The sequence below is a fragment of the Mastigoproctus giganteus genome, chromosome 5 (genome assembly GCF_048544385.1).
Source record: "Mastigoproctus giganteus isolate SK-2022 chromosome 5, ASM4854438v1, whole genome shotgun sequence".
Lineage (NCBI taxonomy): Eukaryota > Metazoa > Arthropoda > Arachnida > Uropygi > Thelyphonidae > Mastigoproctus > Mastigoproctus giganteus.
In genome coordinates this window covers 33,130,603-33,155,206 of record NC_143579.1, presented here as the reverse complement: position 1 = coordinate 33,155,206, position 24,604 = coordinate 33,130,603, and the positions used below count along the sequence as shown (strand labels likewise).

The window sequence follows — 24,604 nt, the reverse complement described above, 5'->3', positions numbered from 1 at the left end:
GATTATTGAAGATGAGAATTATGTTCTGTGTGGGAACTAACATACCTTCCTGTTTCCTCATGATTCACCTCACATAAATCACTCCCTAATCTTGCAATTCTTGCTTCAGTTCTTAGTCTGATAGATTGATCAGGTCCCACTTGGTAATTACACCTTTTGATTATTAAGGGAGGCACGTGGGAAAATAGTGAAGGGGCAAGAAACTGTTTTTGGAGTTCCTATTTCACTTTATAGGTATTTGTGCACTAGAACAGGAGAAAGTTTTCAAATAAGTTGGTCTTGTGTAGAATGGATAAAGAGGAAGGTTGAATTATGAATTCTGTCTGTTCCGTTATAAGAATCAATTTTGAATGCCTTTGTGATATTTTTCTAAAACACATTTCTGGAAGTCTACCATAAAACAATAAAAACAATCTGCACTTGCCGGTTTATTGGGCGCAATCTATTATAAATGGGTAATAAACTTGATCTTATTGCATTAGCGATAATACTGATAACTGGAATTGTGTGGGGTTTCACGTTACGGTATTATGGTGAAATGAGTTCCCCTTCACTGAAATCTTCAATCATATTAAAAACAAATTTTCAGAATCTTCTCTTCATTCCTATTTACTTATTACAATGGTGAAGGGAAAGGGACAAACGGAAAGTGCAAGTGCTTGCAGTGCTAGGAAACAAAACAAACTTGATTTAGAAATGAAGATGATTAATTAAGAAGCACAAAGCAGGACAAAGTTTGTCATCCACTGCACGGAATTAGATCTCACTGCTTCAACAGTGAATACTATTTTAAGGGACAGTGCGTGTATAAAAGAACATGTTAAAGGATCAATGCATTTAAGATCAACAGTGATCCCAAAACAGCATTCTGGTGCTATATCGAAGATGGAAAAGCTATTAATAATATGGATGGAAATTAGATCCAGAAGCAAGTGCCACTGAGTCCAATGGCCATTCAAGCAAAAGCAAGAAGTATGTATGAAGATATTAAGGATAAGTACAGCAAACCACAAGCCAAGTTTGTGACAAGCTTGTGGTGGTTTAATAGTTTGAAGCATTGTGCTGGTTTCCAAAACATTAAAGTATGCAGTGAAGTTGCCAGTGCCGATTCTGCAACTGCAGAGAAATTTTGTGATGTGTTCGAAAAAACCCCTTCTAAATTTCCACAGCCCTCAACCTCTGCAGCGGCATACTTATCAGCTGGAAATGTTGATTCTGGTAATGATGCTTGAAGTAAAACTTGCTGATGTTATGCCTGTCTCCCCTCCCTTTTTGTAATATTTCCTGCGCATGAGATAAAAAATTGAATAAATAATTCTATTTACATGTTTGTTGAACATTTCTTTTTTGCTTCAATCAAATTCAGTGAGCATAGTTGCCAGTGCTGCATAAGCATTTAGGGAAATTCCAACTTACGTAAAATTTCGACTTACATAGAATTCTGCAGAACACAACCCTTACGTAAGTCGGGGAGTGGCTGTATTGTCCTATCTCCAGAGGCTATCAGCTGATGTCTGTTTCTTCTTTTCCCCATCTCCTCTCTTCCTTCCTCCTTTTTTTCACCATCCACAATCAGCACCTAGTTTGGTTCTTGTGCATGCACATATATTATATCTCTGTGGGATTTAAGGATACATATGTCTTACCTTCTCGTCTAAGTTGATAAAGGGTACATCGCTCCGAAAGCTACTTGGTGTATATTTGTTTTAACACTCCTAGTCTTCATACATTTTATTGCTTTTAGTATATTTACTTCTGGTATTTATTTATTTGTACATAGTATTTTAATAGTTTCCATATATTTTCATTTTTTATAAAATTTTTATTTTTTAATTCTCAATGCATATTTTTAATAAAGTTTTATTTTTATTTTAAAGTTTCGTCGTTTGCAGCAATATTTATTTATTCAATGAATGTGCAAATTCTGCTGGCCTCAGGCATCTTGGGAATACCATTAGGCTGATTAAAATATATAATAATATAAATCCAATTATGACACTATTCAAAATGGTATTTTGTTTTGTTCAAATTTGAGATAACATTTTCTCCCTGACCATGCTCTTCTACTATCCTCCAACAAAACCAGCAGGCATATCTTTTGTATCTTGGCCTATAGTTCATATTAAGTGATTTGTGTCACATGCACAAATCACTTAATATTTATATACAACAGCAATGTATACTGAATTTTATTAATCAATTTGGACTTAAATGTGCATTTTCAAATCACAGCCCTATAAAGATATTAGACACCTTTCAGAATTAAATCTATATGAGAATTCGCTTTAGATGCAAAAATAGTCCTAGATTGGTTACTTTTATATAACATGCTAAAATAAAAGCTTTAAGCTTAATGTAAGAATTATTCTATATGTAATAAAATCTGAAAGATCTGATATAGTAGTATATTCAATGACAACAATCCCATTCAATGACAACAATATTGTCACAGAAAATGGAAAAGTGCATTTATAAATAATCAAAATTATTAGTCACCTGACTACTGCCATTTGCAACTTATGAAAAAGTGGTGGCAGGCTTAATTAACTTTGCAGACCTAAATAGTATACAGGTACTAGGTTAAAAAAAAAAAATTAATATGCAATACCTTGTTGAATCACACCAGACTAAAAACATTCACATTCTTGAATTTTCAATGAATTTTGTACAAGCAAAGGAATACTTAACAAACAAAATTATAACAAGGGTACAACTTCCTACTTTACGAATGTAATGCATAAACAAATAGTGCATTAAAATTAAATATTACTACAATAAAATTAAAAAATGAGAACACAATATAAGATTTACTAATGGGACAAAATAAAAAAGTGCATGAGATAAACACTAGCATTAAATAAAAGGATAAGGGAACTCACGGTCTGATTCTGGTATGGAGCTTGTAATGGAAGAACTGGTTGAGGTGAGTGTGCTGACAGAGGGGGGTCGCAAGGGATAATCTGTAGCTGAAGAATTTAAATAACAGTTGCTAATTTCCAGGAACTTATATAGTATACTGTGATTTAAAGTTTCATCAATTAAAATTAATTAGAATGTAAAAATTAACATTGTGCTTCTTTATAAACTAAAAGAAACATGCCATTTTTTTTTTTTTTTTAAATACATGCACAACAGAGAACCTAAATACATATTTTTATAACAGGTGCATTAATTAATCATGCAACTGCATGACAAATATTTGCAGACAAAAATGCAATTTTTTAAAACAAATAGTTTTCATACATAACTGCAACAAATAGACATCTTAAATATGGTAAGCAAATCAAAGTTCATAATGAAAAATGCAAAACAAAAATAAAAAAGCTTATGTATTATTAGTGATGTTTATCCACAAGCCTATTTGAATATTAAATTCCTTTAAGATCTAAATATTAATTACTGGATCTGGATGTAAGGTGTAAAGCAAATTGTAAAATTATTCCACAAATTTCTTCTTCGAGTTTTAAACAATACAGTAAAAGTTTAAATCTAGTTAATATTTAGCAGACAAAAAGGAAGGGGGAGGGAGGGGGGGGGAGAGAGAGAGAGATCGAGATCATAATTTGCAAAATGACTGAGAATTGAGAATTACATAATTGAGTGTCTAATGTGTGAAATTAATCATAATCACAACTGAATCTTTATGGTGTGAATGTAGTACTTTAGAATGTTCTTTAAACATGTTTAGGATTATCATTATTTCTGCATGGCAAACAAAGCTCAATTTGGAGATGAGAAGTTATACAAGAGAATAACCGATGAAGTGAAAAACAGACAGATAAGTGAAGGGTGATTGATATAAGAATGTGAAGAACCCCTTAAAAATTTTCCAAGCTATAAAATACAATTTTACCTCTAAGGAGAATGGTAATATACACTAAAAGAAACAGGGAAAATAAAAGTATATATGATTAGATTGGAAATATAACCAAATGGTCTCAAGACACTTAGATACAAAGTAGACAATTAGATAATTTCAAACATTTTCATATTCCTGAATTATTATTGTGATAATAATTTTTCAAGTCAGTGCCTACATTACTCCTTACAGGGTTTTAGCTGCACTGCAAACAAACAGGGCACATAGATGGTTTTTGCTCAAGTGCATGAGTTATTTTAACTGATGTACTGGAAAAAAATTGATCATATAAAAATAACACATTTTTGAACCAATTATATTGCAAAGTAGTAATAATAACTGATGCAGTTTTTTGAAATTTAAAGATATCCCCCACCACAAAAAAGGGCAAACTATATAAATTTTTAGTGATTAGGGTCATGTGTGCTGGACCCAAAAACAAAGTGCTGTAAGTCACCAAAGGTGACTCTGATTGCACAATTTTTGCAAACATCACATTGCATTCCATAAAAACTCAAGTTGTTGATGCTGCCATTTCTGATGTAGTCCAATGAAAAGAAACCTATTATATAAGGTTATCAAAATTAAAATCCATCCAATTGGAAATATGCCAAAGTTTTAATAAAAAAAAAAAAAAAAAAAAAAAAGAATTTAATTAAAACTATTCATCACTTTATGACGCACACCCAGTTTTAGCGATGGACACTGTCATTAGTAAATGACACAAGGAAGCAAGCAAGCTTACAAAGCGTCAATTTAAAAAAAAAATAACACCCTACTAGTATCATATGTACATCCCCTCTAACAATGTGTAATCCTTCCTTAAATTTATTCAAACACATTCAATGATTATCTTGCCAACCACTAATTTGAATATGGGGTGTAGAAAGTATATGGGAAGGACAAACAGGACAGGAGAGGTGGACGGGTTATGCTCTTAATTAAAAAGCATATTAAATCTAAGACAGGTCATCCAGTTGACATGGGCGACGAGTGCATGTTGAGTTAGTTTGGTGTGATATAAGAACTGGGAAAAGAAAATTGAGAGTAGGCTTGTGTTGTAGGCCTAATCAATGTGATGAGAATACCAACTATACACAGAAATAGTGGGCCAGCAAATCAGAATATCTCATAATGGGGGATTTTATCTTTCCAGATGTTGACTGGAAGTTATGGATTGGTCATTCACACACTAGCAAAACTTTTATGGATTTCTTGGATGACTGTTTTCTACAGCAGCACGTTAGAGTGGCAAAAAGAGGAAGCAATACTCTTGATCTGGTTATCGGCAGTGATTCTACAGGTATTAAGAATCTGCAGGTAAAAGATCCAATGGGTGGCAGGGATCACAGTGTACAAATGTGGAATGTAATTAAAGACATAACTACTGTCAAGGGTAAAGCTTTTGCTTTTGTAAGGGTGACTACAGTGGACTCACACAGTTTTTGAATTCTGTGAAGTGGTACCAAATGATGACATTTCCAAGACAACCTCTAAATGAGAGCTATTCAAAGAATTAATCAAACAAGCTTTTTATACTAAAGAAATACTGTTACAAGGCTTAGAGCTAAAAGGATGTCAGATGAATTATTTGAGACATATAGCATAGAAGAAAAGTGCATGGGATGCATATAAATTATCAGGTGATACAGAAGCCTATGACAGATATAAATTAGACTGTAATCAAGCCGAAAAGGTCAGGCAGACTAAGAGAGATTATTAGATTCTGATTTGAGAATCTTTGGCACAAGAGCTACTGTGGCTAAAATGCACCTGGAGGGTTTTATACGGCAGTTCCGTTCGTGTTTGTATTTTGTTGGAAATGATTTCCAAGGGACACGGAGTGACAATACTTTACCGAAGGGATAATATTTGATTTCATATCTGATTATAGAAGTTTATTTCCTTGAGATAATGAAAAATATCTGCTATATTTTTCCTGTCTTCCAATATGGTTTTGAGAGTGAGGAATTGATGCTTGGTTATCATCCCTTTAAAGCAGTTTCGGCACTCAGCTGCAAAAGATGGACAAGTTATTAGTACATGTTCTAGGACATAGAGGTGGATCCTCTCCTCGCAAGAGATGATAGCGGCTGAAACGATGTGTCCTATTCTTAACTTTGCAATTATCACTTCATTAATGTCTGCTATGTTGTATGCTGGATTTCCATGGTTGGAGTAAACTTTTAATTTGATGCAATTTGTTATTGGTTAGGACTTGCCATTGCTGTTGACAGTGATGTATCACGCTGTAATGAATAACTTATTTTTATTTTAATGTAAACCCCAAACACGAGAGGTATTAGAACCTATAGTACTTATACCGTGCTTGGGTTGGAGGTTGAGAAGACGAAAGAAGATATTTGTTGACATTAGACTTGAACTTCTGTAGACTGTAATTTTCAGGAAATACGTATGAAGGAAGGTTGTTCCAGAAAACAGCAGCTGAATAAATAAACGAGGAAGATGAAAAGTTGCTTCTGTGAGTTTGAAGTTGGACAGTAAATGGATGTTGGCCGGTAGCGGCATGTGTTCGGACTGTTTTGAGAGAGAGAGAGAGAGAGAGAGAGAGAGAGAGAGAGCGCAGGAATTATAGAAGCCAATTCAGAAGAACAGTGCCTATGGGAAGTATCTGTAGAAGAGGCATGCAGCAGAAACAGTACGTCTATGAGACAGCGAGTGAAGAGACTCTGTTGGAGATGAGCCATTAATTAACCTAACTGCTCTCTTCTGAATGGAATCAAGAAGCCTGAGAGGATTTGGGGGCACCACCCCAGATGTGAGAACAATATTCCATGGCAGGGCAGATTTGCGATTTATACAGTGTGAGCAGCTGTTTGGAAGAAAAGTAACGCCGAGAGAGAGAGAGAGAGAGAGAGAGAGAAAGAGAAAACCAAGTTTTTTAGATGCAGAGGAAGCAATATTTGTAATGTGTTTGTGCCAAGAGAGATTAGAAGTCAGGGTAATCCCCAAAAGAGATATATCATTTTGCCTAGAAATCGGAGTGTCACTAAAGATAAGAATAGGAGCAGAAGAATCCTTTTTGCGAGATATAAGACAAGACTGAGTTTTAGAAGGGTTGAAATCAACTAAGTTGTCTTTGCCCCACTGGAGAATTACCTGAAGATCGGAATTTAAGGAATTGGTAGCAGATTTTCGAGAAGTTGAAGCTGATTCAGCAGGGCAAGGTTTCTCAAAATGGAAAGTGGAATGCAATCATCGGCAAAACTATGGATAGGATTTCCAGTCAATGGAAGAAGGTCATTAATATACAAGAGGAAAAGAGTGGGGGAAAGAACTGAACTTTGCGGGACACCGGCATTAGTGGAGAAGTTAGAAGACAGAGAGCCATCACCCTCAGTGAGCATTCAGAGAGAAAACTGGATAACCAATTACTAAAAACAGTTGGCAAACCATAAGATGGTATTGGTATTGGTGTTTAAAGGCACAAGGGCAGCTAAGGCCAAAATGTGCCAGGTCCTACATTATTATTCTAAGGTATATGTTCTATTTTGGCATCATAGGCATTCATATATATGTATTTCCTTCAGAAATGTATAGAGTGTAGCTAGGTTAGCACTATTGCCAATCATTTGGTTAAGCGATAACGGTTCTTGTAGTTGTGATTGAGAGTGGAAAATTCTTCTGAAAGGAGAGTAGTGAGGACAATCTAAAAGTATATGTTTGACTGTAAGCGGTAGTGAACAATGCGTGCATCGAGGTGGGTCATCCCCCATGAGTAGAAACACATGGGTTAGATGAGTATGTCCAATCCTTAGTCTTGCTAGAACAACTTCTTCCTGTCTATTTTGTCTAAAGCTGGAAATCCATAACGCAGGTTCTTGTTTGATTTGGAGCAACTTGTTATTACTTTGTGCCTTCCATATTTCTGACTACTGAAACATATAGACTTTTTTCATATGCCTCAAATAATCTCTATATGGAACTTTATAATTTGCTGGTGTTGTACTGTTTGGATTTTTGGCTGCCTGATCTGCTCTCTCATTGCCTAAGATACCAGAATGCCCTGGAATCCAGCAGAATTTCACTTTGTGATTCCTACTTCGTAGGTGGTTTAAGTAGCAAATGATTTGTTTTTCAATTGGTTGTGATATTGAAAACTGATTAGCCAAAGCAGACACTGCACTCAATGAATCAGTGTATATTATACTGCTAGTATTGTGGATAGTGTTAATATTCTGTAAGGCTAGTTTAATTGCATATAACTCAGCAGTATAACTGCTACATTCAACTGGTAGTGATATGGAGACTGCAAAAGATGGAAAGACAGCTGCGGCACCAACTGTAGAATCTGTTTTTGAGCCATCTGTATATATTTGGTAGCTTTGTATATTGTTGAGGGCATGTTCTTTATGTAGTTGTTTGATATTTTCATTTGCCAGGGAGTTCTTTGCCCATTGCTGAAAGTGCGTATCACAGTGAGGGAGATTTACAGACCAGGGTGGATCAGGAATATCGCTTTCTTTAAGTATGTTATCAAAATCAATATTCCAGGAGTGAAGCAAATCTTTTAGTCTCATGCCAGTTGGTCTATTTTCATTCGGTTTACTGTTATAGAATGTTGTCCACTCAGGGTTAGAAAGCAATGGTCGAATGGGATGGTCTGGAAGGCTCTGAATTTTAGCTGCATAATTTAGAAGCAACATTTTCCTTCGAAGGTGAAGTGGAGGTTCGTGTGCCTCTACATACAGACTCTGAACAGGGGATGTTCTAAATGCGCCGAGAGCAGTTCGAAGGGCACTGTGTTGGATGGTATTAAGTCTGATTAATGCGCTTTTCCTAGCTGAATCATATACAATAGCACCGTAGTCTAAACGAGATCTGATAATAGCACGATACAAATGTAATAGAGTGTATCTATCAGCTCCCCATGTCATAGCAGAAATGGACCTAAGTATATTAAGTTTCTTTAGACAGACAGTTCGGAGGTATGTGATATGTGAAACAAAGTTCAGTTTGGTGTCCAATATTAGGCCTAAAAAACGGAAATTACTGGTGAGAGGGATCAAATGGTTTTTTAATCTGAGTTCTGGTTCTAGGTGTAGCTTACGTTTTTTGCAAAAGTGAACTGCAATTGTTTTTTGACCTGATAAACGATATCCATTCTGCATTGCCCATGCCTCCAAATTATTTATAGAGAGTTGGAGCTGTCTTTCAATGGTCTGTATATTTTGGGAACGGCAAGATATAGTTAGATCATCAGCATACATATATAGTTCTACAGTATTTGGGATGTTGTGTGTTATGGTGTTCAGTCTAAGTGAAAAAAGGGTGGAGCTCAGTACTGATCCTTGCGGGATACCTTCTTCTTGAGTGTAGGACCGGGAAAGTACAGATTGATAGCGGACCTGAAAGGTTCTGTGTTGAAGAAAATTTTGAACGAATTCTGGTAAGTGTCCTCGCAATCCTATGGAATGAAGTTCTCTCAATATGCCATACCTCCAGGTAGTGTCGAAAGCCTTTTCTATATCGAGACTTACCATTACAAGATGTTCATTTTTGACGTAAGCATTGCGGATGTTAGTCTCGGCTTTCACCATTAGATCCAAAGTGCATCTGTTCTGTCGGAAACCAAACTGATTGTTGTTCATCAGTGCTTTAGTTTCAAGAACCCAGGTAAGCCGTCTATGTATCATTCTTTCTAGGATTTTACTTAGGCAGCTGGTTAGAGAAATAGGTCGGTAATTTTCTGGAAGTGTGTGATCTTTTCCTGGTTTAGGAAAGGCTAAAATGATGGAATGATGCCAGGAAGATGGATATGTACCTTCAAGAAAAATCCGATTATAGAAAATTAATAGTAAATTCAATGCCGTACTGTTTATATGTTTCAGCATTACATAATATATACCATCAGGTCCAGCTGCACTGTTGGGTGATCTATTTAGTGCTGTTTGCAGTTCAAATAGGTTAAACGGTTGATTATAGGCAATATATTGGGTAGTATGGAATTTTATTTTGTACCTTTCAGCCGAAGCTTTGATTTTAAGGAAGGAGTTGTCATATGCTGACGTGGCAGATGTTTGGTAGAAATTCTCTGCAAGGGTGTTAGCTATTTCTTGTTCAGAAGAAATTTCCTGTCCATTTTTGATTAAGATGGGAGAAGGAAGAAGTGGATATTTCCCATTTAATTGCCGAATCTTTTTCCAGATGAGACGACTGCTAGTATCCTTTGTAATAGTGGAGGCAAACTGTATCCATGATTCCTTTTTGGCTCTTCTTCTAATTTGTCTAGCTTTTGACTTTAGCCTTTTATATTGAATTAGGTTGTTGGTAGTTGGGAACTTCCGGAACAGGTTCCAAGCTTTATTTTTTTCCTTTTTGGCATTGGTACAAGCTTCATTCCACCAGTGTTTACGGTTGTTGTGTTTACATGTGGAGGCTTGAGGTATTGCTTCGGAGGCAATGGTCAGTATTTGCCTGGTAATATGTTCTGTGACATCATCAATGGGTTGTAGTCTGATCAATTGACTATCAAAAGAAAGACGGGTTGAAAACTTATCCCAATCTGCTCTGGAGAATTTCCATTTTGAGCGATTATCAGGGTATGATGTTTGAAGCGTTTGGATTCTGCATATGATTGGAAAGTGATCACTATTATGTGGGTCATTTAATACTGTCCATTCTATACTGGGATATAATATGGGGGAACAGAGAGTTAAATCAATTGCTGACATAGATCCAGTGGGAAGGTGAGTATAAGTATTTTCACCAGTGTTCAGTAATGTTAGATTCAATTGGTCTAGTATCATCTCGATCAAGTGTCCTCTATTGTCCATGTGGTCTGATCCCCACAATGGATGATGCGCATTGAAATCACCAAGGATACAAAAAGGTGGTGGTATTTGTCTTATAAGGTCTTCTAGTTCTTTAAACGTGCACATCTTGTTAGGTGGAAGGTACAGAGATACTAGAGTTAGAATTTGCCCAACTGATACACGTACAGCAATGGCTTCTAAGTTGGTTTGAAGCGGAACGTTTCTAGAAGGAATTTTACAGTCAACTAGAATAGCGACGCCTCCACGTGCAGATAATGAGGAGTTTCTATCTTTTCTGTAAAATATAAAATTTCTGATTGATGGAGTTACTTGTGGAGTTAGATTAGTCTCTTGAATACAAATGGCTATAGGACTGTATCGGGAGATTAAATCATAGATGTCATCGGTATTGCTGCGTAAACCTCTACAATTCCATTGAACAATGTTCTGCATTATCGGGGTTTGAGGAGGGAAGGCGAGTCTGTCTGTTTCTTGTGAGTGGTTTGCTTTTGACGTTCATATTTCATTTTATCTTTTTTAGGAAAATTGGGACGTCCGGGATCTGTACTCTCTTCTACGTCATCAGTTTGACCTGATGAAAATCCAGTCTCCATATCATCTTCTGCATGAAGATCAAGTACTGTTTCATCGTGTGTAGTTATATTTGCAGAGTCCATTCTATTTGAGTTTGCCTTTTGTGATTCAGTGGCTTGTTGCCTTCGTGATTTATTTGACATTTTATCACATGATTTTATTTTAGGAGGAACTGTGATAGGGGTATTGCTTATTTCATCAACTACAACGGGTTTGGTGGTAGGTTGAGGTGTTGATAGCACAGATCGTGCCCATTCTGCAATGGATGTATTTGGCGGAATTGATACATCAGTTTGGGTTGAAACAGCTTGGCATTTTAGTGTAATGGGAGCGTACGTGGTTTTTGGGATAGTTGACTTTATTTGCTTTCTTGCTTCTTGATATGTGACCTTATTCTCAGTCTTGTACTTTTGTATTCTTTTTTCAATTTTCCAGAGTTCGCATGATTTTGAGTATGCTGGATGGTCATTTTTGCAATTTGGACATTCCGGAGCCTTTGCAGTGCACTCTGTTTGTGAATGGTTTTTTGACCCGCAGTTAGGACAAGTATTTTCGCCTCTACATGTTGTTTGGGAGTGACCAAACTTTTGGCACTTGAAACATCTTAAAGGATTTGGAATGTATGGGCGGATACGGCAGTTTAGGTAGCCTGCTTTAACTGAGGTCGGCAAATTTGGTGTATTAAAGGTCAGTATAATGTTACGTGTGGGAACAAGTTTGTCATCCTTCTTTATCATAATTCTTCTTGCTTGAGTTACTTTCTGTTCTGCTAATTCCACGACTATCTCCTCTTCAGTTACGTTCAACAAATCCCACTCACTTATTACTCCTTTTGAGGAGTTCAAGGTGTTATGTGGTGAGACTTTGATTGGGATTCCGCTTATAGATGTCATTTTTAATAAATATTCTGAATGCCTTGCTTGAGTGGTCTCAATTAAGAGATCTCCTGATTGGAGCCTTTTCACCATTTTCGGTGTACCTGCTGCATTCTCCAGACATCTCTGGATGACAAAGGGAGAGAGTCTGCTTAGTGGCTGCGTCGATAAAGAATGTACAATCAGAAAAGCTGGTGGTTCTGATTTGTTACAGTCTTTTTTCATTCTTTTTGCCAGATTGGGATCGTCTTCCATTCTTCTAGTCTCAGTATGTTGAGAGCCTGTCGGCTCTAGTGGTGGACATGTATCACAGTCCATTGTTGCTCCTTTTAGCCCTGGGAGTGAGTGCTTTTCCTCCCAGACTTCCAGCCCCGCCACGTGGAGGCAGGAGCGGTGCCACCTAGTGGCCAAGCGGTTGGAGAGGTTAGTTTGTTAGTGCAGAAAATTAATAAATATACTAGGAAAAGAAAGGTAATTTTCCTTTCTGGGTTCTTACTTAGGATCTGTTAAGTACAGAACCACTTACAAAGAAATGAGTATGAGAAAAGCACTGGAAAGAAAATATAACAAAATCACTGGGAAAGAGCACTATATATCGCTTTGGAAAATCGCTTGGACACTATCGCTTGGCACTCGGGGCCCCATAAGATGGAAGCTTGTTTAGAAGACCTTTATGCCAAACACGATCAAAAGCCTTTGAGATGTCAAGAGCAACTACCTGTGTTTCACCAAACCTTTCCATTGAATTAGTCAATAAATGGGTAACAACACAAGCCAGAATATCACCAGTGGATCGACACTGACGGAATCCATACTGGCAATCGCTGATCAGATGGAAGGTTTCTAGGTAGTATAAGAGTTGGCAGTTAATTGATTTCTCCATTACTTCAGAAAGAATAGAAGTAATTGCAATGGGATGATAATTGGATGGGAGGGATTTGTCACCCTTTTTAGGAACTGGCTGGATATGAGCAAATTTCCAAGCAGAAGGAAAAACACCTTTGGAATAAGAAAGTGAAAAAAGGCGGCAAAGAATAGAAGGAAGTTCAGGAGCACAGGTTTTGAGAACAAGTGGAGAAATACCATCAGCTTTCTTAGCATCAAGATTTATCAAAATCCTTCTGATATCCTTTTGACGGAAGACCACAGGAGGCATTGAATGGAGTGTGTTGGGAATGGTGGGAGGTGTTTTACCAAGATCATTAATACATGAGCTGGAAGAAAAATGGGATGCTAGCAGGTCAGCTTTATCCTTGGCTGAAGTGACAACAGAACCATCTGGTTTGAACAGAGGTGGGAGCAGAGATGGGCAAAAGTTGCGGCCAATAGCTTTGGCAAGAGACCAGAATGCTCAGCTGCCATCAGGGCAAGAAGCAAGTTTTCGACTCTTGGCCTGTTCAAACTCAAGTTTGGACTGATTAATAGTTGCTTTACAATTGTTGCGAGCTTTGGTGTAGGCAGAAAATGAAACAAGAATTAGAAAGAAGCCAATTACAATATGCAACATTCTTCTCTTGAACAGCCTTAGCACATTTATTGGAAAACCAAGGTTTAGATAAAGGACGAGATTTTAAAGTGGAGTGTGGGATAAATGATTCCATTCCTGCAAGAATAATTTCACTGACACGATCTGAGCAAACGTTGACATCAGCAGAAACAGTAATCCGACCAAGGAAAAGAAACCTCGCAGGTCATTCCATTTTGCATTCTTCTAATGCCAAACAACACGAGTTGGGAATAGCCATGAGATAAAGGCTCCATTGGAGAAGAGACAATCACCAAGCTGTGATCTGAAGTGCCTAAAGGACCTCCACTTCGACCGTGTACTTAGAAGGGTTGTTTGTGAGAAAAAGATCAAGCATGCTGGCTGCATGATTAGAATTGTCCGGTATTCTTATAGGTAAATGAACAATCTGTGCAAGGTCGTTAGTAATTGCAAAAGCCTCAACAATTCGACCAGCTGGGTCGGTGTGACTAGGAAACCGAAGTCAGCTGGAGTTGTGAACATTAAAATCACCAAGGAAAATTACCTCACTGTTAGGAAAGTTGGACTGGAGAAAGTCAAGTTGCAAAGAGAGGAAGTCAAAGAGCTCCAAGTGATTAGTGAAGTTGTGAGAACGGTAGAGACAACAGTGAATTTGACACTATGAGGTAGAGAGATTTTAAGCCAGAGAAGATCAAAGAGAGGAGATTCCAAATTTTCAAGTCTCTGACAGGGAATATCAGAATGGACATATGCACAGTACCACCTTTGAGGCGAAAGGAATCATACAGCGAATAATTTCGGCATCTGAGATGAGCAGTAGTGGAATCAACCGATAACTGAGATTCTGTCAGAAAAAGTACACGGGGTTTGGCAGACTGCAAGTGGAAATGGACATTGTTGAGATTAGAATTGAGATCATGTATATTTGTGAAATTAATTAGGAAGTGTTTGGGAGGTTTAGATCTTTTCGCAGATAAGCTTGCTCTATTAGTTTGACAATTCATGGTGTATTCAATAGTAAGAAAAAGTGGCTGGGGCAAGCTGTATGAAGTAATGAAATTTTTGGATATGGCATACACGTGGTAAGAATATACCCAGATCCTTGACATAACGTGGCCTCGACAATGCTCCCCGCATACACACTACTCGGACTCTCTCCAGTCACTATCTGGAAGAGTAGAGGTAGCAAGATTATATACTAGCTGATCCGGAAGCTTCCTAGTGAGTTACCAATAGGTTCGGTCCGGTGTACTAACTAGCGGCCGGCCTGCGAACACCATTTTAGAGCTGTACCCTCGAAATGTAAGGAATATTGGATCTCGCCATGATGTTCATCATAACCTCAAAAGCCATCAATCATACTGCACAATGAAAGAGATAGGGAAGGGTTGACCAGAACTTATCTCTAGAAACTAAACATAGGTTCCACCACTTCAAGCCTCCAATAAGCAAAGTGGTGGTATTGCACCGGTTGATGAGAGTCATCTACCACCTAGTACTGCCTGGTAACATAGAGGGGTGGCATTCGTCCATGTGGTGTGGACGCCACACCTTGACCCCTACTTACGTTGTTTCACATCCGGGTGGTCACCTGCCATGTACTTGTGCATGGAGGTTATACCCAGGATTACTAACAGTCCCACCATCGTGAAGGTGCAAGCAGAGGATTTGGCTGTCACAGACCGTCCGGAGTTCGCCGAAATTGGGTCTACTTGACTTGAGTGTCACCCGAATATCAGTTCCATCAGCGTTTTAGACTCCCAGGTAGCAAGTACAGCTTGTCTGGCCTATCTGAGAGAATATCTGTGACAACCTCAAGGAACTTGTTTGCAATCTGAGAAAAGAATGGATTCGGGTGGTGATATACTGCTGTTGACTTCTTTTGCAGCTTTGTCTGCTTGTTTATTGCCATATAGTGACATGGCTTGGGATCTAGCGAAGTCTAATGTTATGGTCTTGTTGCTGGATTGGGTGTTTATTAGAACTGACATTTTCATAGCTATCCTGAAGCTAAGGGGAGTCCATGAAAATTATGCTGTTTTGAGAGCTTGAAAGTTCAATTTGGTTTGGTGCTAACACGATGTCTTGTAGTTCTGCAATATAAATGCTGCAGCTTTTGGGAGTTTTTGGGCCATCAGTATACAGGATGCAATGATCTAAATAAATAAGCATGCAGATGTTGATAGTTTTCATGAGGGAGAGCCCGTTTGCTCCAAAAGTGGAAGGAGAAGTCGTATGGGGCTGTTTAATTATCTGTGGTGGCATAAAATGCTTAGTCAGTGGAGTAATAAAATCTAGATTAAGATCTCTACTGAGGAGGAGGTTTTTTAATTCTTTGTTGTTGTTAATAGTTGTTACCATTCTGATGATGTTGTTGTTGTTGTTGATGGGTTTTTTTGGCGCAAGAGCTACTTTGGCCATATTGCGCCTGTTCTTGTCAAGAGACACAGTAAGGATGGATTAATAAAAGGGTTTATAGGAGCATAAATATATTAATCTGTTTTAGATAGTGGAAAAACTCAGGTAAATTGGAGTTGTCTCCAATCATATGTCTAATTTGAAGAGGTTCATTTAAATTTGATAGGGATCGGAATGATATGTTTCTGGCATACTGATAGTGAGTGCACTCTATAAGAATATGTTTTACGGTTAGCGTTGAATTACAGTGGAAGCACAGTGGTGGATTATTTCCTCGCAATAAATAGTGATGTGTAAGATAGGTATGACCTATACGTGCTCTGGCAAGCACAACCTCTTCATGTCTGTTTGAACGGAAACTAGATTTCCATAGCTGTAGATTCTGTTTTATATTTCGTAACTTGTTATTTACCTGATTATGCCAAATTTCTCGCCATTTTTAATTGCAAATTCGGCGTATGATTGATTTGTAGTCTGTGTAAGGAATCCGGATGTGGTTATTATCAGTGGTGTTTCTTGCTGCTTTATCTGCACTCTCATTTCCTGGTATTCCAGTGTGCCCTGGAATCCAACAGAATGTGACAGTCTGCCTATATTGTTATGAAATTCGGATATTTGAGTTCTTATTTGATTTATTAGTGGATGTGGAGAGCGAGAATTGCCTTGGAGGGCTGTCACTGCAATCAAGGAGTCTGTATAGATAATAGTCTTCGGAGTGAATACATGAGCAAGTAAGGTCAAACCCATCTTAATGGCATAGAGTTCTGCAGTGAAAACGCTGCATTCTTGTGGTAATGAAACAGACACTGTTGATGTTGGTAGCACCACAGCAGCTCCCACAGCTGTGTCATTTTTAGAGCCATCAGTATAAATTTGCAAAGTGTCTGCATTTGCCAAAGAGTGAGCTGCATGTAGTTTCTGAATGGTTGGATTGTTCAGGGAGTGTTTCCCCCAGCGTCGGAAATAGTCATCACACGAAGGTATACACACTTTCCATGGAGACTGTACAATTTCTCTGCCTTGATGTAAATTGGTCAACTGCATATTCCACTGCTGAATCAGTTCTCGTAGACGGATTCCTGTAGGTTTGTTTTCAAGAGGCTTATTTCTGAAAAGGTTTACCCATTGTGGATCATAGAGGTATGACCAGATAGGATGAGATGGAAGGCTATATATTTTAACTGCATAATTGAGGAGCAGCATCTTTCTCCGAAGGTGGAGTGGAGGTTCATTGGCCTCTATATATAAGCTTTGCACCGGCGAAGTCCTTAACGCCCCAAGAGCAATCCTGAGTGCACTATGTTGTATTGTGTTGAGACAGGCTAACAGAGTCTTTCGGGCAGAGTCATAAACAGGAGCACCATAATCTAATCGAGATCTGATTAAGGCCCGGTATAGGTGGAGTAGAGTATAGCGATCAGCTCCCCATGTCATAGATGAGATGACTTTAAGTATATTCAGCTTTTTCATACAGACAGTTCGCGTTTGTAGTATGTGTTTCTGGAATGTCAGTTTAGTGTCAAGAGTTATGCCCAAGAATCGGATATTGCTGGTAATTGGTATCGGTTGTTTTTCCAGTGATAATTCAGGTTCTGGATGTAGTTGGCGTTTTTTACAAAAGTGAATGGCTGCAGTTTTGGTTGCTGATAGACGGTAACCATTACGTGAAGTCCATGACACTATTTTGTTTATTGCAAGCTGCAAATGTCGTTCAATGGAACGCATATTCTGTGAATGGCAAGATATCGCAAGATCAGCAGCATAAAGATAGATTTCTACGTTACTCAAGATGTTCTGCGCTAAATTGTTTATCCTAAGAGCAAAGAGGGTAGCGCTGAGTACCGATCCCTGTGGTACACCTTATCTTTGGATAAGAGCTTGCGAAACAGCATTACGATAACTCACTTGAAAAGTTCTATTTTTAAGATAACTCTCTATGATCATTGGGAGTCGACCTCTGAGGCCTATAGCATATAGGTCTTGCAGAATACCATAGCGCCAGGTGGTGTCAAAGGCTTTTTCAATATCCAGGCACACCATGACAAGATGTTCTTTCCGAATAAAGGCGTTCCGTATGTTACACTCAGCTTTCACCATAAGGTCTAATGTGGATCGGTTTTTGCGAAAGCCGTATTGATTACTACTGATGACTGAGTGGGATTCTATGTACCATACAAGTCTATCGTATACCATCTTTTCCAAGCAGCTGGTAAGGGATATCGGTCTATAGTTGCATGGATTCGTCTGATCTTTCCCAGGTTTGGGAAAAGCTAGCACTGTTGAATGACACCATGAGCGAGGATAATAGCTTTCGGAGAAGACCCGATTCAGAAAAAGCAATAGGGAATTTAGAGCCTTTTTGTCTAGGTGTTGTAACATGATGTAATAAAGACCATCAGGTCCTGATGCCCCATTTCTTGATTTGTTTAGAGCAACTTGCAGCTCCAACATTGTAAAGGGTTGATTATATGGGAGCGCTATTCTTGTACTGAAATTTAATCTGCTTTGCTCAGTCCTTCTTTTAAGTTGCTGAAAAGATGGTTCATATGCAGCTGTATCTGAGATATTGGCAAAGTTTTCTGCTAGAGCATTAGCTATTTCAACTGGAGATGATAAATCTTGTCCATTCGTCCATTCCATCTCAGTATTGGAGAGGATGCTGGGAGAAATCTACCATTTAGTTTTTTTATTTTATTCCAGATTATTCTGCTGTTTGTGTTCTTCGTTATAGTAGAGGCAAACTGGATCCAAGAATCTTTTTTTGCCTTTTTCCTTACGAATCGCGCTTTTGCTTTCAGTTTTTTGAAATTTATAAGGTTCTCGGTAGTTGGGTGTTTACGAAACAGGTTCCATGCCCTGTTTTTCTCTTTTTTTGCAAGTTGGCACGCTTCACTCCACCAAATATTGGCATGTTTAAACGAACCAGTACGCATTTTTGGTATGGCCTTGGTCGCGGCATTCAGAATCTGAGATGTGATGTGCTGTGTGGCATCATCAATGGATTGGAAATTGATAATTTCATCATTGAATGAGATACTGAGAGCAAATAACTTCCAATCGGCCTTGGAAAATTTCCATTTTAAGCTGGAATTATTTACCTGAGGGATTCTAGTTATTTGGAATTCGCAAATTATTGGAAAATGGTCACTGTTTAGCGGATTGTCCAGAATTGTCCAGCGGATGAGTGGATACAATGTTGGAGAGCAGATTGTCAAGTCTATAGCTGTAGTTGTTCTAGTAGAGAAATGGATGTAAGTACCAGCACCAGTATTCAACAGTGTTAGATTGTGTTTGTCAAGCAGCGACTCCAGAACTTTACCTCGTCTGTCTGTATGTGGGGAGCCCCAGATCGGGTGGTGTGCATTAAAATCTCCAAATAAACAAAATGGAGGAGGGATCTGTAGTAGAAGTACTTCTAGGTCATTATAAGTATATTCTTTGTTTGGTGATAGGTAGATTGAAACTACTGTTAACCTGATTCCTAAGGAGACACGCACTGCTACTGCTTCTAAGGAAGTTTGCAGTGGAATGTGCTTAGTAGGGACTTTTGAGTTTACTAGAATGGCCACACCTCCATGGATGGTGGTATTATTATTTCTATTATGCTGATATATAGTATAGTTCTTGATTTTTTGAATTACTTGCGGAGGTAAATTAGTTTCTTGCAAACATATGCTTACCGGTCTATACTCTTGGATTAAGTCATGGATATCATCGATATTACTACGTAGAGGTCTACGTAGTAATATCATCGATATTACTACGTAGACCTCTACAGTTCCACTGTATGATGTGATCCATTATTTGATTTTGGCGGTTGTGTTTGATTCAGTCTGTTTTTTAGGTCCAGTCTGTTTTTGTCTCTCAAATTTTATTCTTTCTTTTTTCGAAAAGATAGGACGCGCTGTGTCCATGTCATCATCTGCGTACAGATCTAAGATTGGCTCATCCGGGCTGATGTTTTCATTAGTATCCATATTTGTTGCATTTTGCTGACTTTTCTGCCTTGGGACTGCTGTTTTAGTTTTTATAGTTTCTGAGGAAGACTGCAAAGCAGTTGGCGGTACTGTAATTGGTGTGTTATTGGCACTATCATTCACATGCTGTTCCATAGTAGATTGCTGTGAATTTGAGAGTATTTCTCTAGCCCAGTCTGCAATAGACATGGATGGGGGAACTGACACGTCAGTTTGAGTGGCTGCTGACTGATATTTCTTTGTTGCTGCTGCTGCGTAGGTGTGTTTAGTTGTAGTAAGCATAATCTGCTTCTTTGCTTCTTGGTAAGTGACTTTCCGCTCTACTTTATATTGTTGGATCTTTTTTCCTGTTTTCCACAGTTCACAGGACTTTGAGTAGGCAGGGTGTTGGCCTTGACAGTTTGAACAATGTGGTGTTTCCGCATCACATTCCGTTTGTGCGTGGGATTTTGAACCACAGTTTGGACACACAGCATCCCCTCGACAGACGGTCTGAGAGTGTCCAAACTTTTGGCACTTATAACATCTAATGGGATAATAATGTAGGGTCTTATACGGCAATTGAGATAGCCGGCTTTAACACTAGATGGTAAATTTGGTGTGCCAAACGTAAGGAAGATGTTCTGCGTTGGAACCAGCTGGCCATCTTTTTTGATCATGATGCACTTAGCATGTGTGACTTTTTGTTCTTTTAATTCTTGGACTAATTCGTCTTCTGTGACATTAATCAAATCCCACTCAGTGATGACCCCTTTGGAGGCATTTAGTGTTGCATGTGGGGTAACTTGCACGGGAATACCACCAAAGGCTGAGAGGTTCAGCAGAGTCTCTGATTGCTGACGGCTCACACTTTCAATTAGTAAATCACCCGATCTAATCTTTTCACCATTTTAGGTGAACCTGCTGTATTTTCCAAACATTTCTGTATCAGAAACGGGGAGAGTGTACTCATGCATTTGTTTGACAAGGAGTGGAAGATAAGAAAGGAAAGATGGACATTCCTTTTGCTCTGTGTCAGTCCTCAGTCTTTTCGACTGTGATGTGTCATGGTCATTATCATTTGATTTAGGACATGAGCGCCGAGGCTCAATTGGAGGGAAATTGTCAAATTCCATGTTTGCTCCTTTTCGCCCCGGGAGAGTGGCTTTCTTCTCCCAGGTTACCGGCCCCGCCACATGGAGGCAGGAGCGGTGCCACCAGTGACCAAGCGGTTGTAAAGTTTAGTAGCTTGTTAGTAATTAATATATATACTCTGAAAAAGGAAAAGTTAGTTTTCCTTTCTTGGTTCTTACTTTAACGCTTGAAGCACAGAACCACTTTAGCTAAACAAAAGAGAAAACGACACTAGAAATAAAATTAAACTCTGTCGCTTAGAAATAGCACACTATATATCTCAGAGGAAATCGCTTGGCACTCGGGGCCACCATTCTGATGTAAAAAGTGTTTTCTGTAGGGGTGACCTGGTAAGGATTTTAATTTAGCTGCATAAGAAAGTAACTGATTATGTCTTCTGATTTGCAATGGAGGTTCTTGGGCCTCAGCATACAGGCCTTGTACAGGCGAAGTACAGTAAGCCCCAAGGGCTATTTGTAGTGATGTACTGAGTCGAGCCATCTCAGGGTACTAGTTTTTGCTGAGTTGTAGACTGGGGAACCATAAACTGACTTGGACCGAATGAGTAGGTGATATAAATGTAGTAGTACTGTCCTATCTACTCCCCAGGATATAGAGGATAGGATCTTTAAGATATGCATTTTCTTCAGACAGTGGACTCTTGTGTGACTGATATGCTCTAAAAAAAGTTAATTTTTTGTTAAAAACAAGTCCTAAGAAATGGACACTATTTTTAACTGGGATGATCTGTTCTTTCAGCTTGAGTTTGGGATCAGGGTGGAGATTCCTTATTCTGCAGAAAAGTATACATATGGTCTTTTGCTGAAATTCTATATCCATTTTTGCCCCCATTTTATGACTTTGTTTATAGCTACTTGTAATTGTCATTCTACTGTCCTCATATGCTGCACTTGATATCATTAGCATATCAAGCATATGAAATCATTAGCATAAACAGTTGAAGTTGTTTGGTATTTGTTCTATTATTGTACTGAAAGGGACTGCAAGAAGTGTGGCACTTGGTAGAGATCTTCGAGAAATCCCCTCTTCCAGACAGTATGCATTAGAAAGTGTATTGTTTATTCAAACTTTGAAAGTCCGATTCTTAAGGAAATTGCACATGTAGAGAGTAGATGTCTTTTAGGGCCAAGTCGATGTAACTTTCTAAGTATACCGTACTGCCAGATGGTATCATAATATCAATATTTTCAATATCAGCTTTCTCAATATCAAAATTAACCATGACTTGATTCCATGAATTTGTTACCTGATTTTACAGTTGTATAAGTACATTTAATGCAGAGTGATTTTTCCGAAAGTCATTACGTGCTGGGTTGAGAAGATCATTATTTTCTAGATATCATGTTAGTCTATTGTTGACCATTTTCGCTAAGATCTTGTCTTAGCAGCTAGTCAAAGCTATGGGGGCAAAAGCTCTGTGGATCTGATAGGTCTTTTCCCTGTTATGGGAAAGCTGATATTATTGTGTGGTGCCATTTGTCTGGAAAAGTATTTTTGAGGTATATCTTGCTGAATAGATCTAACAGGGCTAATTTGGATTGTTTGTCTAATTGCGACTGTTCATTTGTTGTATCATAGTATAATGTATTTCATCAGGATACTGCACTGTGTTTTGCCTGTAACAGAATTTGTTTTAGTTCTGCTACTGTGAGCAGCAAGTTGAATTGTTCAGAGTGATTGCTGGAAAGGTTTAGTTTTATTTTTTCGGCCTCATTCTTGTACATTTTGAAAGCAGTTTAGTATTCATAATTAGCAGATGTATTGGCAAAATTCTCACCTAGCACACTGAGAGTGTCTAAGGTATTTGTGACAAACTTTTCTTTCCAATTTTGGAATGGAGAGGGGTTTATTTGAGAATTGTCTGCCAACTTTCCGATCTTTCTCCAGATAAGAGGCTTAGAGGGGAACAGGTATCCTGTGTGTTATCAGACACTCAGCCTAAAACACTGATGGATCCAATATCTCTCTATTACAGAAGATTTAGGAGAAGTCCGGTTGGTCTGCCTCCCTAAAATCCACTCATGCACACCTTCTCGATGGTAAGCCCTGTTACGTCGCTTAGGTGGCAACAAACGTGTAGAGTGGTTCTCTTCAAGACGCCTGGTCAGCGTGAAGAGGAAAAGACCAAACCCTCCAGCATATGACAGCACAACAATACAAATGGCCCTCAGTCCCCAGCAGCTTTCACTCTCCCTCTTACGGCAGCGAGAGGATCAGAGTGGAAGCAGAGGGTGCTAAGAATCTCTGGTACGACCAGGCTGCCATGCAGGGAAACTGAACTTGGCCTGTTATAACGTACAATCACTCATCGGTGAAGACAGGATATTAGAGCTGGAAAAGGAATTAGAAAATGTGAATTGGAATATCATCGGTTTGGTTGAAACAAGAAGAAGAAATGAATCACTTATAAGTTTATCAAGTGGAAATCTGCTGTACACCAATGGAAACAGTGAAGGTGGAGTTGGGTTTCTGGTCGATAAAGATTTTAAAAACAACATTTTGGAATTCAAAAGTATATCACCAAGGGTGTCAAGACTAATATTCAAGATTTCTAAGAGGTACAAGCTAAAGATTATAATGATTTATGCACCAACATCAAGCCATGATGATGAAGAGGTTGAAGAAATGTACACCGAAATTAAGAGTCTTCTAGATGAGCAGAAAACCCACTACACTATTATTATGGGGGACTTCAATGTGATCATTGAAGTTTGGTTGGAAAAAGGCAAAGCAGCACAGAAAGAGGAACTATAGGAAATTTTGGAATTGGTGAAATAAATAAAAGAGGTGAAAGACTTGTGGAATTTGCAGAATCTCAAGGACTGTCAGTAATGAACACTTTTTTCAAGAAAAGGGTGAACAGAAAGTGGACATGGAAGAGTCCAAATGGATTAACTAATGAAATCAACTTCATCCTCACTAACAGAAGATATATTGTGAATGATGTTACCGTCCTGAATAAGGTAAATGTTGGAAGTGATCACAGAATGGTAAGATGTACACTTGATATAGATGTAGGAAAGGAAAGGAAAAAACTGACTCGAGTAAATAATACAAAGGTCTTTGAGATAACAGAGGAGGAGAAAAAGCAGTATGTACTGGAACTTAAGAACAAGTTTGAGCTTTTGCATACTGCTCAGGACCAAGATATCGACGAGGAATATTACAACTTTCTGAAAGTGATAAAGCCCAAGAAACCTATAGGGAAACAGAAATCCAAAGAAGAAAATATTAGTCAAGAAACACTTGTCATGATGAACCGAAGACAACAAATGAAGAGCAAGAAAAACAATGACAGGGAGAAAATTTAGTATACTGAGTTATGCAAAGCCATTAGAAAGAGACTCAGAGAGGACATAAGAAGATTTAACACAAGAAAAGTAGAACAAGCATTAAGGGAAAACAAAGGATTTAAATCAGCAGCCATAAACAGTAATACAGAAAGACAAATGATACTGAAACTGAAGAATAGTGATGGTGTACTT

General features: G+C 38.3%; 1 protein-coding gene across 3 annotated transcripts in view; it reads right to left on the bottom strand.

Moving 5' to 3' along the window:
* Nucleotides 1-24,604, bottom strand: part of dsh (Segment polarity protein dishevelled) — a 512,259-nt gene that overhangs the window by 143,797 nt on the left and 343,858 nt on the right. For 2 of the 3 annotated variants that reach the window (XM_090373973.1, XM_090373972.1), the window contains exon 12: nucleotides 2,880-2,966. The exons of the other annotated variant lie outside the window; for it this stretch is intronic. In XM_090373973.1, the coding sequence (XP_090230099.1) occupies nucleotides 2,880-2,966 (87 nt within the window). The remainder of the gene's footprint in view (nucleotides 1-2,879; nucleotides 2,967-24,604) is intronic. 3 annotated transcript variants of the gene reach the window in all.